This window comes from Protopterus annectens, chromosome 7.part0 (genome assembly GCF_019279795.1).
Source record: "Protopterus annectens isolate FY-2018-M chromosome 7.part0, PAN1.0, whole genome shotgun sequence".
Classification (NCBI taxonomy): Eukaryota; Metazoa; Chordata; order Ceratodontiformes; family Protopteridae; genus Protopterus; species Protopterus annectens.
Window position 1 is genome coordinate 980,262,157 of NC_056739.1, and position 16,514 is coordinate 980,278,670.

The 16,514-nt window shown below is 42.9% G+C and overlaps 1 protein-coding gene across 2 annotated transcripts in view; it reads left to right on the forward strand.

Annotated features, from left to right (window-relative positions):
* The window catches only part of REC114 (REC114 meiotic recombination protein), a 1,356,532-nt gene that overhangs the window by 930,642 nt on the left and 409,376 nt on the right, over positions 1-16,514 (forward strand). For both annotated transcript variants that reach the window (XM_044077559.1, XM_044077560.1), the window contains one exon: positions 13,635-13,715. In XM_044077559.1, the coding sequence (XP_043933494.1) occupies positions 13,635-13,715 (81 nt within the window). The remainder of the gene's footprint in view (positions 1-13,634; positions 13,716-16,514) is intronic.

Genomic DNA, 16,514 nt, shown 5'->3' on the forward strand with positions numbered 1-16,514 from the left:
AAGCAGTCGGAGGAGGAATGGCAATGGGGTGGGCCAAGGTCATCGGCTCCGAAACCAACTGGGTCGGAACCGAAACAAATTTTTGGAAGACTGGGGACTGGAACAGACTTTGGAGCACCCTGTCTATATCAGAATCCGACATTCTCGAAGACCGAGAGGAAACAGAACGGGTTCGAGAAGGCCTCTCCATCGGCCCCAAAGGGCTAGGGGACCGGCTCCGAGGCGACTCGATGAGTATCGGCGCCGAGGGAATACTCACAGCAGATTCCAGCGGTGCCGAGGTAGACTTCGGCGCCGAGGAGGAAGTGTCTGAGCGGGCGACCCGTGTTGGCTCCGAGCAGCGGAGCCGGCGAAGATGACCCGCCTCTCGATGCCCCAGCCATCGGCTCGAAGCCAGAGGAGTCGATACTGGTGGCATCGAGGCAGACTGTTCGACCTCGGCTCCGAAGTCTTTGGAGCCGAAGGAGAGGCCTGCCTAAGTTTCTTGGCAGTCGGATCCGACGGACTGGTCGGAACGAAGCCCTTTTCTTTGGCGGAGCAGGAGAGGATGCCAAGGCTTCTTCAAAGGAAGGTTTAACTAACCCCTTAAGAATCAATTTATTTTTCCTCTCCTGGAGGACCCTTGAGGAAAAAGCGTGACATACGCTGCATGACTCCTGCAAGTGCTTTGCCCCGAGACAATATACACAGAGCGAATGGTCGTCTGTGATAGACATTTTAAACCCACATTTCGAACATTTTTTAAAGCCCGAAGGCCTAGGGGTTTGAGACATGATGTTAAACAATTCTAGTAACTTTGACAGGAAAGTAAACAACTAAAGATTTACTGATGATAAAGCTAAGCTTACTGCAAACACTTCCTGTAAAAAAAGGACAGGGAACTCTAAACAACTATAGAATTACTAGAGACCCTGTAAAGTTTTAAAGGTTGACAGTCCGGGAAGGCCCTGGATGGAGGGGGGCCGAAAACAAACTCAACCCAATCACACACAACAATTTTTACAATCCAAACGTACACAAATGAGCGATAGCCGTTAAAACAGCTTTTGTGAGCAAAAACAGCAAAAAACTGACAGAAAAGTTAGTTAATAAAAACTACTCAGCCCAGCCAGCTCGAGACCACGTCTTCGCAGGGAAGCGGCAAACGAGATCTGGGGGACTGGTAGTGGTGCATCCTGGGATATAGTAAGCTCAGCCAATAAGAGACTTCGCTCTTTGGCATAAGCGTGCCGAGTCGGAGCCGAGGGATCGGCTCCGAACCCATCATTCAGAATGTAGGCGAGATAGGATCACATAACATCTGGAGTTCTTTCAGTCGGGCAGCATAAGACAGATTTTTGAGACCCTTTATCCTTTTGGTGAGGAACTTTTGTGGCCTCTCCAGCTGCTGCAAGTGTCGGGTCAGATACATTCCGAATGGGGCATTGTACTCGATCATTGGTCTGATGAGTGATGAGTATAGGGAGACTATGACTTCCCTTGATCTAGATGATAAGGTGGGCAATGTAGAAGGTCTTCCTAACTACTTTAGCAATATGAGTGTCGAATGAAAGGCTACTGTCAACCTGGGTTCCCAGGTCCCTAATAACTTCTTCTGTGTTCAGGGGATTGCCACCTATATGGTAGCTAGGGGTAACCTTATTTTTCCCGAAGGGTATGACTATGCATTTCTTGGCATTTAACTTTAGGCCATGGCTCTGGCACCAGTTATCCATTTCTGTGAGACCCTTCTGAAGGATATCTGTGTCGGATGTGTTTTCAACTACGGCGCCCAGTTTGCAGTCATCTGCAAACTTTGTCAGCCATAACCCTCCTGTGTTTGCTTGTACTTCAGAAAAGTAGATGCTAAACAAGAGTGGGCCCAGGACTGAGCCCTGTGGGACACCACTTGTGACAGGCTTTGAGTCTGACATGGCGCCAGCAACTCTGACCCTGTGGGTTCTGTCACTCAGCCAGTTTGAAACCCATCTTGTAATGTATGGGTTTACATTTAAGTTGATGAGTTTTTCAATGATACCCGAGTGAGGTATTGTATCAGAAGCCTTCGCCAGGTCTAGGTAGGCTGTATGGACTGCATTTCGCTCGTCAATGGCCTTGGTGACTGTTTCGAAAAAGTCAACCAAGTTTAAAAGGCATGATCTGCCTTTGACAAAGCCAAACTGGGTTGGATCCAAAGTCTGCAAGTTCCCTATGTCTTTATTTATGAGATCCATTATGATCCTCTCCATGGCTTTGCAGATAAGGCTTGTCAAGCTAATGGGACGGTAATTTCCAGGGTCGGTGGAGGCACCGCCTTTGTGGAGTGGGACCACAGTCGCTGTGCGCCACTTCCTGGGTACGTATCCAGAGGTGAGACTAAGATTAAACAGCTGTCCTAACTGTGGGTTTAATTCCTCGTTGAGTTCATGGAGCACACAGCCGGGACACCATCAGGTCCCATGGATGCTGTGTTCTTTGCCTTGGAGAGAGCAGTTCTCACCTGGGCGTTAGAGATGTTTGGGGGGCTACAATCATTTGGTATAGATATCTCTCCTTTAGGGGAGGGGAGAAGTTTGCACTGAACCTGTCAGCCAGTATGTTGGCAATGTCTGTAGGATCAGTAATCTTCACATCATTTTGAACTAATTCTGAGCATATCTGGGAGTTTCCTCCTAGGTTTCTGACATAGCTAAAGAATGCCTTATGGTTGTCTTTAGAGTCCTTAGCTATTTTTCTCAAAATTAGCTTTGGATGATTTTATGAGAGCTCTTAGCTTTTTACTTATAGTGATCAGCGGTGTCTTACCTTTTAAGGATTTTGCTCTATCTTGTAGTAGCTTTCTCCTTTTGTTGTAGAGTTTGTTTATGGCTGGGGTCCACCAGACTGGACGCTTGCCTTTGGTACAAAGAGTCTTTGTTTTGCTTGGGATTGCCTGATCCATGCAGCCCTGCAGGTGCTGGTAGAAGACATTTGTAAGTGATTCAGCGGTTTGAGTAATGTTAACCGCCGGCTCAGGGGCCTTAAAGGAGACCACACTAGTCTTTAGAAGTGTGAAGTCGGCTTCGAGAAGTTCTTTACTGTGGTCTTTTCATTTCGGTGGGGCGGGATGAGGACCTCCAGCGAGATTAGTTTGTGATCAGATCTCACCAGTGAGGGGTATACTTCTGGCGTTGAACATTGTGCTCCCATGTTCGTGATGATGAGATCAAGTATGTTTTCTCCTCTTGTGGGGATGGTGACTAGTTGTTCCATGGCATTTGAGTTTATGAATTCCAGGAACTTTTGGGCTAGAGTGTTTGGGCTTGAGTAGTGTTCCCAGTCTATATTAGGGTAGTTGAAGTCACCTAGTATGATGGTGTTCGAGATACATTTATCCCTCCAGTGTTTTCAGGAAGGCCATATGAGGTTCCTGAGTTTGCGAGGGTGGCCTGTAACATGCTACAAATTGCAGAGCAGTCTTGCCTATGGTTAATTGCACCTGGATGGTTTCCGATGCATCGTGCAATGCCACCAATCTTGAGGTGTGGGTGTCCTTGATGAATATGGATACCCCTCCTCCTTTCTTGGTATTGTCCGGGTTTTGGGGCGGAGCATGATATGAGATAAAACCTGATAGTGCTGGAGTGCTCTCAGGAGCCTTGAACCAGGTTTCTGTCACAGCACAGACATCGATGTTCTCCATACTGAGAAGGGCCTCGAGTGCGTGCATCTTGAGGTTGAGACTTCTGGCATTGAGCAGCATTACCCTTAGTTTTTTTTCTTTGTTTTGTTCTAGGGTGGTAGGTTTAGAATTTGAGCCTTGCCTAAAAAGGCACTATGGGGTGGCAAGAGCCTTTGCCAAAATCCGAATCCCAGGGTGACAAGTGCAAGCCGTCCCTTGCGAGCAGCGTGGCTTGTCCAGCATGTCATCCCAGGCAGACAGACATTGGATCCCCTTTGAATGACACCAGAGTTTAAGCCAATTGTTAAAGCTGATCATCTTATCTCTGTATTGTGGCATCATTCTTGGTGAAGGTAGGATACTGCTCAAGGTCAGAGTCATACCTGCTTGGGCTACATAATCAGAGAGCTCCTCTATGTCTCTTTTCATGTAGTCCAAGGAGGTACGTCTCAGGTCGTTAACACCAGCGTGGACAATGATTGAGTCGTGCTTGTACCTGCTGTTGAGAGACCTGAGTGCATGCGTTATGTGGCGGATTCTAGCACCCGACAGGCAGCTTACTGTGACCTTCTCCTTACTCAGTCTGGTGGCGGACGTCAGTGTGTCTGACTATGGAGTCACCAATGACTAGTGTGTCTGGCATTGTGTTTGGCATTAAGGGCTGTGACTGCTTGACACTCTGACTGTGTGGTCTATGTGTTGCAGGTGTTGTGTTCTGAGGTGGTAGTTGTTTGGGTGTCTGATTTGGTGGCCTCTGCTGTTTTGGTAGATTTTTGATCAGAGCCTCCGAGTATGTCTTAGTGTGTTTATGTGTATGATTTGAGGTTGTGATGGTATTATGTGAGACTGGGTCTATAGTGTGTGTGGTTACCTTCTCCTCCTGTCTGGTCATGCCAGTCCTATGTTGAGAGAGCTCAGCCTCCAGTTTGGCCATATAGTTGCATCTCTCGCATGTATTTGTGTTTTGTGGGAGGAGGAGAGGGTTGTCTGTGTACATGAGGCAATTGTAACATTGCCTCGATATTCCCAGGTTCACCAGCTGAGCAGGAGAGGACATTAGCAACTGATCCCTCGACATGCTAGAAGGAATAGACAGAAAAACTTAAGAAAAGGTTCTGGGGGATGTGGGTGACTGAGAAATGGGGTTTGCTTTTTTGGGGTACTTTCTATAACAAGAGTGCTGTATCGAGGTGATAAGTACTGTAGGAGCAAGTGCTTCGCTATACAGATAGAGAATAGTCTACTTGGGAGTCAAGTAGAGATAATTTATAGTTGTAGGATACACTAAACAGAACAGTAGTATACTTTGAGGAAGGTAGTTTTAAGGGAAAATTTGAAGAGTGGATTTTAGGTAGCCCTAATAGTTTAAATCTGATTAACCGGCGCTGCCCTAGTGTGCAACGGTAGCAGCTCCGCGCTAAATCGCGCTAAAGTGCGCTAACACGTGCTTTATAGCAGGGGGCTGGAAAAAACAGGAAATGACCCAAAATGGCCGAAGAATTACTAGTTGCTGCTTCTAACCACTCCTCTGAGGACAAACAAGCAGCTCAGTACTCCCCACTCCCACTGGTGAGTAAAGAAACTACCTCTGGCCACACAAGAAAATGGAGGAACACAGAAACCAAATACAAAGCCCAGGGATCAGCAAAATCTGATCACTGGAACAACTAGCTAGGAAAGTTTAGGAAAGGAGAAATTTTTTTTGTTTTTTTTTTGTTTTTTTTGCAAACAGACAGAAAAAATGCAGTAAATGCTTTGTTTTCGACTAAATTGCTATCAAAGGCTGGTACACTTGAGTGTATTAGCCTGTTTGTTACTTTTAAGCAATACTTTAGCCCACAAGTGCAATCAACAATATAAGCTCACAAAAACAGGAAAATAAGGTAATAAAACAGTAATATAGGCACAAACAGTAGTCGAAAAGCTCAAAAGATCGAAAAATGCAAACTAAAAGCTTAAAAATACTTATGATCAAGAAAGTTGCTTTTTCTGCTCTCTGCTGGCTTAGGAACTCTGCAGGGGACCACGAGGAGCTATGCCTAGTTCTCTAATGCCAGAAAAGCCTGCCAAAGCGTGCTTTATAGCAGGGGGCTTAAAAAACAGGAAATGACCCAAAATGGCCGAGAAATTACTAGTTGCTGCTTCTAACCACTCCTCTGAGGACAAACAAGCAGCTCAGTACTCCCCACTCCCACTGGTGAGTAAAGAAACTACCTCTGGCCACACAAGAAAATGGAGGAACACAGAAACCAAATACAAAGCCCAGGGATCAGCAAAATCTGATCACTGGAACAACTAGCTAGGAAAGTTTAGGAAAGGAGAAATTTTTTTTGTTTTTTTTTTTTTTTGCAAACAGAAAAAAATGCAGTAAATGCTTTGTTTTCGACTAAATTGCTATCAAAGGCTGGTACACTTGAGTGTATTAGCCTGTTTGTTACTTTTAAGCAATACTTTAGCCCACAAGTGCAATCAACAATATAAGCTCACAAAAACAGGAAAATAAGGCAATAAAACAGTAATATAGGCACAAACAGTAGTCGAAAAGCTCAAAAGATCGAAAATGCAAACTAAAAAGCTTAAAAATACTTATGATCAAGAAAGTTGCTTTTTCTGCTCTCTGCTGGCTTAGGAACTCTGCAGGGGACCACGAGGAGCTATGCCTAGTTCTCTAATGCCAGAAAAGCCTGCCAAAGCGTGCTTTATAGCAGGGGCTGGAAAAAACAGGAAATGACCCAAAATGGCCGACGAATTACTAGTTGCTGCTTCTAACCACTCCTCTGAGGACAAACAAGCAGCTCAGTACTCCCCACTCCCACTGGTGAGTAAAGAAACTACCTCTGGCCACACAGGAAAATGGAGGAACACAGAAACCAAATACAAAGCCCAGGGATCAGCAAAATCTGATCACTGGAACAACTAGCTAGGAAAGTTTAGGAAAGGAGAAATATTTTTTGTTTTTTTTTGCAAACAGACAGAAAAAATGCAGTAAATGCTTTGTTTTCGACTAAATTGCTATCAAAGGCTGGTACACTTGAGTGTATTAGCCTGTTTGTTACTTGTAAGCAATACTTTAGCCCACAAGTGCAATCAACAATATAAGCTCACAAAAACAGGAAAATAAGGTAATTAAACAGTAATATAGGCACAAACAGTAGTCGAAAAGCTCAAAAGATCGAAAAATGCAAACTAAAAAGTTTAAAAAATACTTATGATCAAGAAAGTTGCTTTTTCTGCTCTCTGCTGGCTTAGGAACTCTGCAGGGGACCACGAGGAGCAATGCCTAGTTCTCTAATGCCAGAAAAGCCTGCCAAAGCGTGCTTTATAGCAGGGGGCTGGAAAAAACAGGAAATGACCCAAAATGGCCGACGAATTACTAGTTGCTGCTTCTAACCACTCCTGTGAGGACAAACAAGCAGCTCAGTACTCCCCACTCCCACTGGTGAGTAAAGAAACTACCTCTGGCCACACAAGAAAATGGAGGAACACAGAAACCAAATACAAAGCCCAGGGATCAGCAAAATCTGATCACTGGAACAACTAGCTAGGAAAGTTTAGGAAAGGAGAAATATTTTTTGTTTTTTTGTTTTTGCAAACAGACAGAAAGAAATGCAGTAAATGCTTTGTTTTCGACTAAATTGCTATCAAAGGCTGGTACACTTGAGTGTATTAGCCTGTTTGTTACTTTTAAGCAATACTTTAGCCCACAATTGCAATCAACAATATAAGCTCACAAAAACAGGAAAATAAGGTAATAAAACAGTAATATAGGCACAAACAGTAGTCGAAAAGCTCAAAAGATCGAAAAATGCAAACTAAAAAGTTTAAAAAATACTTATGATCAAGAAAGTTGCTTTTTCTGCTCTCTGCTGGCTTAGGATTCGCCCAGTGGTCGTATCTACAACTTCCACTATCTCACGAAATTTTGATCACGAATTCTTGCAAGAAGGATCTCTTGTGGTGGATACACAGTCAAGAGCTAACACTAGGACGACCCTTTGTCTTACCCAGTCCGGTAGCAACTCTAACCACGGATGCTTCCCTGATAGGGTGGGGGGGATTCTTTCAGGGACAGACAGTCCAAGGTCAATGGTCCAACTTGGAGTACAATCTGCACATCAATGTTCTAGAGCTGTGGGCAGTGTTTATAGCGTTTGCAACACTTTCACAAATCCTTACCTCGGGGAACAGTGACAGTTCAGACAGACAACATGTCAGTGGTCTGGTACATAAACAAGCAAGGGGGAACCAGATCTTACCCGGTATGCAGAGACGCCCTCAGAATTTGGCAATGGGCAAAGTCCACTGGACGCTTTCTGATAGCAACGCACATCCCGGGGACTTCCAACGTAATCGCGGACAGGTTGAAAAGAGCCATCCTGTTCCCTCACGAGTGGTCCCTCAAACCTCAAGTGGTGGAAGAGATCTTCCGCAGATGGGGCCAACCTTGCTGCGACCTGTTTGCATCCCCTTTGAATGCCAAATGCAGAAGCTACTTTGCCCTGTTACCCCCCCCCCAGGGGGTGTCCCCAGGGACGCACTGGTATACGATTGGCCCCCGGGTCTCCTTTATGCTTTTCCTCCTGTTCCACTAATTCCCAGGTTTTTACAGAAAGCCAGACGTCTGGACAGGACCATAATACTGATAGCCCCATTCTGGCCTCGACAAATCTGGTTTCCTTTCCTTCAATCTCATCAAGTGGAGGAATCATGGATACTGGACCCGGAGCCAGACCTGTTGATACATTCGTCGGGAGTTCCTCACACCTTCCTCAAGTCCCTCACACTGACAGCTTGGCTGCTCCGCTTCCCATCTTAGCCAGGTCAGAGTTACTATCTCTTGCAGTACAACAAATTATTGTATCTTCTCACAAACCATCTACAAGAAAATTGTACATCAGCAAATGGAACCGTTTTGCGCACTGGGCCTCCAAACAAGATATAGATCCATTCGGGGCTCCAGTACACAAGATACTAGATTTCCTCACCACACTTTTTCAAGAAGGAGCATCAACATCCACTATAAGGGTTCAACTGGCCGCTATATCGAATTTTCATATTGGCCGTGAGGATGGTTCTCTTATGTCCCACAAACTTTGTAAAGCCTTCATGAAAGGTACTTTTCACCTCCGTCCCCCCTTTCGTAATCCAATAGCCCCTTGGAATCTTAATCTCATGCTGTCACAACTCATGTTGCCCCCTTTTGAACCAGCAACCACAACTCCGTTAAAATTTCTTTCGTGGAAAACACTTTTCCTGGTTGCCATCACTTCCGCCAGAAGAGTTTCAGAGTTACAGGCTCTATCTATCCAACCCCCGTACATGATTTTTCATCCAGATAGAGTAACCTTGCACACCAATCCGTCCTTCCTTCCGAAGGTTTGTTCGATTCAGAACATCAATCAATCTATCGAACTACCTACCTTCTTTAGAAATCATTCCAATAAGCTAGAATACACATTGCACAAGTTGGAAGTTCACAGACAACTAAGATTTTACTTATATAGGACAAAAGAGTACAGAAAGTCAGATCAACTATTTGTCTCATATGCTGACCAAAGAAAAGGACAGGCAGTAACGAAGGTTACCTTATCCAAATGGCTCTCAGATTGCATAAATTTCGTATATGCTGAATCCAAACAGCAACTCCCTTTCAAACCCAGAGCTCATTCTACAAGGGCGATTGCTACCTTTTCAGCCCATACCGCTCGTTTGCCTTTAGATACCATTTGTGCAGCGGCAACTTGGGCAAAACCACATACCTTTATCGCCCACTACAAGCTAGACAAGAGCTCCAGGGATAGGGCGACGTTTGGTTCCGCTCTACTTAGGAATGTTCTCCCTTGAGCCACCCGGGAAAAAGGAGCTAGGGACGCTACCCGTGTGTAAGAACAAATGGCGAGATTGAACAATTTCACATTAAGAAGTTATGTCTTACCATAACGATCCATGTGAATTGTTCATCTCGCCTTTGTTCTTACATTCTCCCCCCTCCATCCCCTGTCCTATGGTCTGGGAGAACGGTTTTCAACTAGATTCCTTTTCAGCCTTTTCTAGGTATGGTTGGCATGTTATTATGCATCAGTAATGGCATCTTTTATCCTCTACTTGGCAGTAGGTTTCCAGACACTTTGTAGTATCTGTTTATAAGTGTTCTAGACACAGTTCTAAAAGGGATTCTTCTGGTATAGCAAACTAGATCTGAGGGTTAGCACCGGAGGATCATGGGATATTACTGTGCCTCGAGCTTTCTCAAAGATGCGAGCTAGTGATGCGGCTGTCTCGGAGCCGAGGATCGGCTCCGAACCCGTGTGTAAGAACAAAGGCGAGATGAACAATTCACATGGATCGTTATGGTAAGACATAACTTCTTATTATACTTGATTAGTGCTTGACATTGTGGTTTGCTATTTAAAATTCTGTTTATTGTTCAACCAAATGACTCTGAAGAAGCCAGATTCTGTACCTGCCGAAAGCGCTTAGTTATTGGGTTTTTTTGTTTTATATTAAAGTGAAGCGACTGACCAAGGTCATCCGGCTTTTTTATTATTTTCCTTTTTTATTCTTAAAAAGGACCTTGATATTAAAACCTCCATATAAGGATCCTTTTGCACCTTGGGATCTAAACTTAGTGTTACAGACAGTAGTGCATTCCCCCTTTGAGCCTGCTGCCAACTGCAGCTTGAAATTCTTACCTTGGAAAACTATATTTCTGGTACCAATTACTTCTGTCAGAAGGATTTCAGAAATTCAAGTTTTATCTTTAAACCACCATATTTGATATTTCACAAAGACAGGGTTTCCTTGAGAATGAAACTTCCTTTTTACCAAAAGTGGTGTCAGAAACAAATATCAACCAGGCAATCAGTTTACCAGTATTTTTCCCAATTTCTCAAACAAAGGCGAATACCATTTGCATTTATTAGATGTTCATAGACAATTGTGCTTCTGTCTTCATAGAACAAAAGACATAAGGAAATCTGACCAACTGTTTGTTTTATTTTCAAAAGCTAGAATAGGCAAGCCAGTCTCCAGGGTTACCTTATCTAGATGGCTAAAGGATTGTTTATCCTTTATATACAACAAGAGAAGAGTTGAATTACCTGGGCCTGTTAAGGCACACTCTACTAGAGCCATAGCTGCTTCATCAGTTTTTCATTCTAAGGCTTCCATGGCCGATCTTTGTGCAGCAGTGACATGGGCTACCCCACATACCTTTATTACTCATTATAAATTGGATTTGGTCTCTACGGGAAGAGTGTAATTTGGTTCTATGGTGCTCAGGAATATCCTTACATTAGTCCTCCCAAAATCTAAGGTAACTGGGGACTTTGTCCCATATATCAAAGATAAATGAAGCTTGACAATATCAGATAAAGAAGTTATGTACTTTCCATAATGTTCCATCTGTGTTGTCCATCTTCATTTATCCTTGACTTCCTACCCTCCATCCCCCTTCCATTCAGGCCTTTTGGTGGAACAAATTATGGTCCTAATTATGCATTTTTTTCATATGTAACACCAGATATGGTCTCTATAAAGTTGTTATTAGGATTGTACCCTCTGTTTTTTTCTATCTGCAAACTCAATCTGAAGTAAATTGGAGAGGAGCATTCTGGGTAGGACTTAAGCTTGAGAGGTTTTGGTTCTCGCGGGCTGTAGTAACGGCCGAGTCAGTTCCGATATTTGGAACCAAACCCATATGTCAAGGATAAATAAAGATGGACAACACCGATAGAACATTGTATTAAGTACATAACTTCTTTATTTTTAGTAGCAACCACTTCAGCAGGAAGAATTTCTGAGCTTCAGGCCTTATTGGCTAGGCCTCCTTACATTATTTTCCTTAAGGACAAGGTGTATTTTCAAGCCAACCCTTCCTTTCTGCCTAAAGTGGCTATGGAGGCTAACATTAACCAGTCCACTCAATTACCAGTTTTCTTTCCAAATTTTACTAATTAAAGTGAGCATATGCTGCACCTGCTTGATGTTCACAGATAATTACATTTGTATCTTTCCAGAAAAACAATTGTACTGGAAGTCTGATCAGATCTTTTTGTCCTTTTCCTCTACCTGCTTGTGTCAACTAGTTTCCAAAATTACTCTAGCCAAATGGATTACAGATTGTATTTCACTGATTTATTCTCAAAAAGGTTTGGAGTTGCTTCATCCTTCTTCAGCTCACTCCACTAGAGCTATGGCGACCTCATCTGCCTTTTCCTCAAGAACTTCGATTGACAACATCCATGCTGCCGCCACTTGTTCAAAGACTCATACATTTGTTACACATTACAAATTAGACACTGTTTCTAGAAGCAGAACTTCCTTTGGTTCGTCAGTGCTCCAGCATGTTATTCCTTGAGGGTCTCCGGAGAGTTACTTAGCTGGGGACTTTGACCCATTCATGAGGAAGAATGAAAAGGACAACATCAGATTTAGAAGTTATGTACTTACCAAAACTTGGCATCTGTGTTGTCCATTTTCATTCTTCCTCACATTCCCTCCAAGCCATCACCTAGCCCTGTCACTCCTAGAAAGATCTTTGGATGATATTGGAACCATTATGTTCCTGGTTTGAGCCTCAGTCTCTCCCTGTGTCTGTTCTGTCTCTGTAACACAATATGGGTAAGGCAGCAAACGTGATCTGAGGAGTTGGGATGGAATAAGGCATTATGGGTAGAGAGAGAAGCTCAAGATTTGGATCCAAAGTCTTGTAGATGCAGCCACGTTGAATCCAAGGACTGTATCCTAGACCCATTTGTGACTAAAAATTAAAATGGACAACACAGATGCCAAGTTATGGTAAGTACATAACTTCTAAATATATATATATATATATATATATATATATATATATATATGTGTGTGTGTGTGTGTGTGTGTGTAAAATAAATGCTAGTTTAGAAAAGGAATTTCCTGTATAGTATCAGTTTGGTCAAAGACAGATACTGGTAGGGAGTTAGAAGGAGATTTTCAGAGCTTCTGTGTATAATGCTGGATACTGAGTTTGAAGACAGCCAGAAAATTGGTCAGGTAGAATCCATGTTTTAAAAGCCCTGCTCATCAAGAATTTATAAGAGGTGTTCTTACAGCAGCCATAATCATCAAACTGCCGACTGCTAGCATTATATCTACCTAAGATACCATGACGTGTTTTGCAGATTCTGTACAGCAAAATGTGAAAAAGAAAGGAAGAGTTTTCCTAGGTAAAATGTATAACAGAAGCAGCAAGAAATACAACCATGAGGCAGAAGCTTTGACATTTCCTAATAAATGTAAATGTACACACAAAATATTGTCAGGCAGTTGGTGCAGAGGACTAAGGAGTGGTCCAAGTTGTGATTCCCACAGTCTCTATTGCCTAGCTGTGTGACTGTTAGCAAGTCACTTAACCAAACAGTACTCCTTGCCTGAGTCTGCAAAAGGTCCATGGAGATCAATGCCCCACCCTAGTAAACAAATTCAAATAAAATAAAATGTGGATGAGATTTGCCTTCTGAATTTTCAAAAAGTGATGTGTAAACAAACATTTCTTCCTGTATAGAATAATAATTTTCTAGGGAAAATATTACCACAGTTCATGTTTGCAGTTTACATTTCATTTGTCACACCTCATAGCAAGATTGAAACAATACTAATTTCACAAACTTTAATCATACTTTTACTTTGAATAGGGTCCATTCCCATCATGGTATTAGAAACCCAAATGTCTTGGAGAAATTAAACCGCATGGAACTTTGAAACATAGAAATGTATATTGGAGTACAGGCAGTATACTTCAGCTGAGAGAGCAAGCAGTCTGGCCTTTAAGTGAGATTTAATGCAAGACTATAGCTCTTCAGTTGATATGTGTGTGTATATGTTTTGGGGAGATGGATGAGTAGAGCAACTGTTGTCCCAATAATTGTTATTGAAAACACAAGCTTATTTAACTGACTTCATTATTTAAGCCTCAGACCGATGCATGTAATTTTTAAGCGTTTTTTTTTTTTTTTAGACAGAAACATCCACAGCTGAGCCTCAGGAATTTTCACAGATTAACATGACACAAGGTCTGCCTGTAAGACAACTAGCAAAGGTGAGCTGTAACACACGAGAATGTCTATAATGTAATGCCATTACAACTTTTGAATTTTATTACTAAACTATGAGTCAAACGATTGTATATTTTTTAAGGCACATCGTGAAAGTTTGAGTCTACATGGATTGCTTCCTGCAGCATAAAAATATGTAAGGAATAACTGTTCATAGCAGATACACTAAAATAATATAATTAATGAATTATATGGTAGACAGTACTCCCATTTATCAAAAACTTATTTGCTGACAGAAGTCATTAAAAGTAACTTTTTATTACAGAAAAGCACAGTAAAAAAAAAAAACACTTTAAAATACTTTGCCAGCACCAAAAAAATAAAATAAACACAGTATCTGATGCCATTTTCGTTCATTCCTCAACTGATGGGCTTTGGATCTGACTCAGCCACTTCTTCCAGATCCTGTGATCCAAACTCTTGAGCTCCTGCCTTTACTCATAATGTCCCGCCAGTCTAACATATCCAAGATGTCGTTTATCGCCATATCGCTACAGAAGCAGATCTTCTCATTCTCGAGCTATTGGTGTTTTTCAGGGTAAAACAGTCTTTTCAACTTTTTCATTCAGTAGGCTATACCCTGAATTATTCATCTGCCTCCCTTTATTCCAGTCTTTTATTAGGGTCATCCTTCTTCTTGGACTTTTACCAAGACCCCAATATTTCCTTCCAATACCATTGTTGGTAGTTCGGCTTTCTTCTTATTTTCTTCATACCCATTTTAGAATACCCTTGACTACCACTGTTGATAGCTTTTCTTGCCTTTTATTACAAAGTAAAAGTAATATATAATTTTTGTTCTTGTAGTTATGTGCCTTTCCCTTTTTAGAACTAGAACAAAAGGATGGCTGACAAACCAACTGGCTTCAAGAAATGCATCTCCTGTGGGCACAAAATACCTAATTCAGATATCCAAAGAGAATGCGCCTATTGTTCCGATTTAGATGTAGATTGTTCTATTTGTGCTGGTTTCAGTACCAGGGCACTCACAGATGGATGCAACAAACTAATTTTGAAGGGTCTTCTTCGTTATCCTTCTTGTTCCTCTATTACAGCTGGGGTTCAAACCCCCTCTAAAAAAATCTGACAAAGGGAAGCCCACTTCAACTTTCAAAGTCAAAGAGTCTATAAAGAGATCTTCAGATCCTACTGTCTCTTTGGCTCTATCCTCAAAGCCACCTCTAAAAATATTAAAAAAAAAAAAATCGGATCAGACAACTACAGATTCTACTGCTTTGAAAACTAAATTGCCTCGGATCCAGCCACCTCTTCGTTCCTCAGATCCAATATCTTCTTGACTCCCTTCCCCATTTTTGCAGGAGTATCCACATCCATGTAAGCACTCAAAGCCACTATCCACTTTCTCCTCACTCAGATCTTCCAGGAGTTTGTTTGAGGCTGAAGTGAACAAGATGATGAGGAAATTCTTCAGAGGTCAGATCCAGATGAGGGTAATTCCAGCTCTGTCTCCCATCATATCTTTGAGCTTGCCTGTGACCAGTTCTCCTTTAGTTTCTTCTTCTTTGATCCAGCCTGTGGTTTCAGAGCCCCCGGATCTGAGATCCCTGAGGGTGACCTTATCAGATCCAAAGACAGCTCATTCTTTGACTCCAGTAACTTCCCTAAGTCATTCAGCTCTGAGTCTTTTGCAGTAGGAGGAATCTCAGAGCCGAAGTGTCGGCACCGGATTCAGGGGACCAGGGTCGACTCCAAAGTTGTAAGAATGGTCCGTGCCCCTTGGAGCTTCAGCTCGGGACAGCTTGGGTCTGACTTCATCCTCTGGTGGTGGGCTTACAGGGATTCAGTGGTCAGTGGTGCAGGAAATGTCAGCTCCGCAACTTCCAACTTCAGTCTTCCCTAGGCACTCTGCGTTTGAGATTGTGGAGAGGGCTTACTCTTTACCTAGAGAAAGGGCATCCCTACCCCCCCCCCATTGGATCATATAATTTTACCACCTTCAGGTCTTCACTCTGAGCCTCAATCTTTTATTCCACTGGGACAGCCAGCCCATTTAAGTCTCCAGTCAGTCCCTCAAGAATCCCCTATCACTTCTGATACCTCACAATAACATCCCACTAATGAGGTCCTTCAGAAGAGAACGTGTAAAAGGAGACACTTGGATTCCCCTCAGGACTCTGTCACTGAGGACACCAATTTGGTTGAAGGGAAAGGGTCCCCCAGATCACCACCTGAAGACGTCTCCTTTGGAGACATTCTTGAACTCCTAAATCAAAAAGGTTGTCAGTCTTCCGAAACCCCTTCCCAAGAGGAGTTGGTATTCCTGAAGGCTTTCAGGTGTGGCCTGGCTTCATCTTGTGTAAGCCCCCTGGCTGATGAAATTATAGGCACCGTCTCATGCCAGGCATGGAAGAAACTGGATACTGTGAACCCCTTCCATAAACACCCAAATTCTCAGTCCCTCCAAATTACAGATCACACTGGAGCAAGAGGTCCCAGGTGATGCCATGGTTGTGGCACCCACCACTAAGAAAGAGCTTGAGGAACAGAGCTCTTCTCTCCATCCCCCTAACAGGGAATCTAGGGCCTTGGACAGATTCAGTAAGGGCATTTATGCTTCAGAAACCTTTGCTCTGTGGTTATTGAATTACTTGCCATATTTCATGAGATTGCAAAGGAATTTGATTAAGGAGCTCTCCAGATCTCTTTCTGGGTGTCTATATGTGGAGGACCAAAATAAAAATATAGTCACTTCACGACTGGCCACCCTTTAATCTATAATTAATGCGTTCATGAGGCAGATTTCCTAGCTGCAGAAGATACCT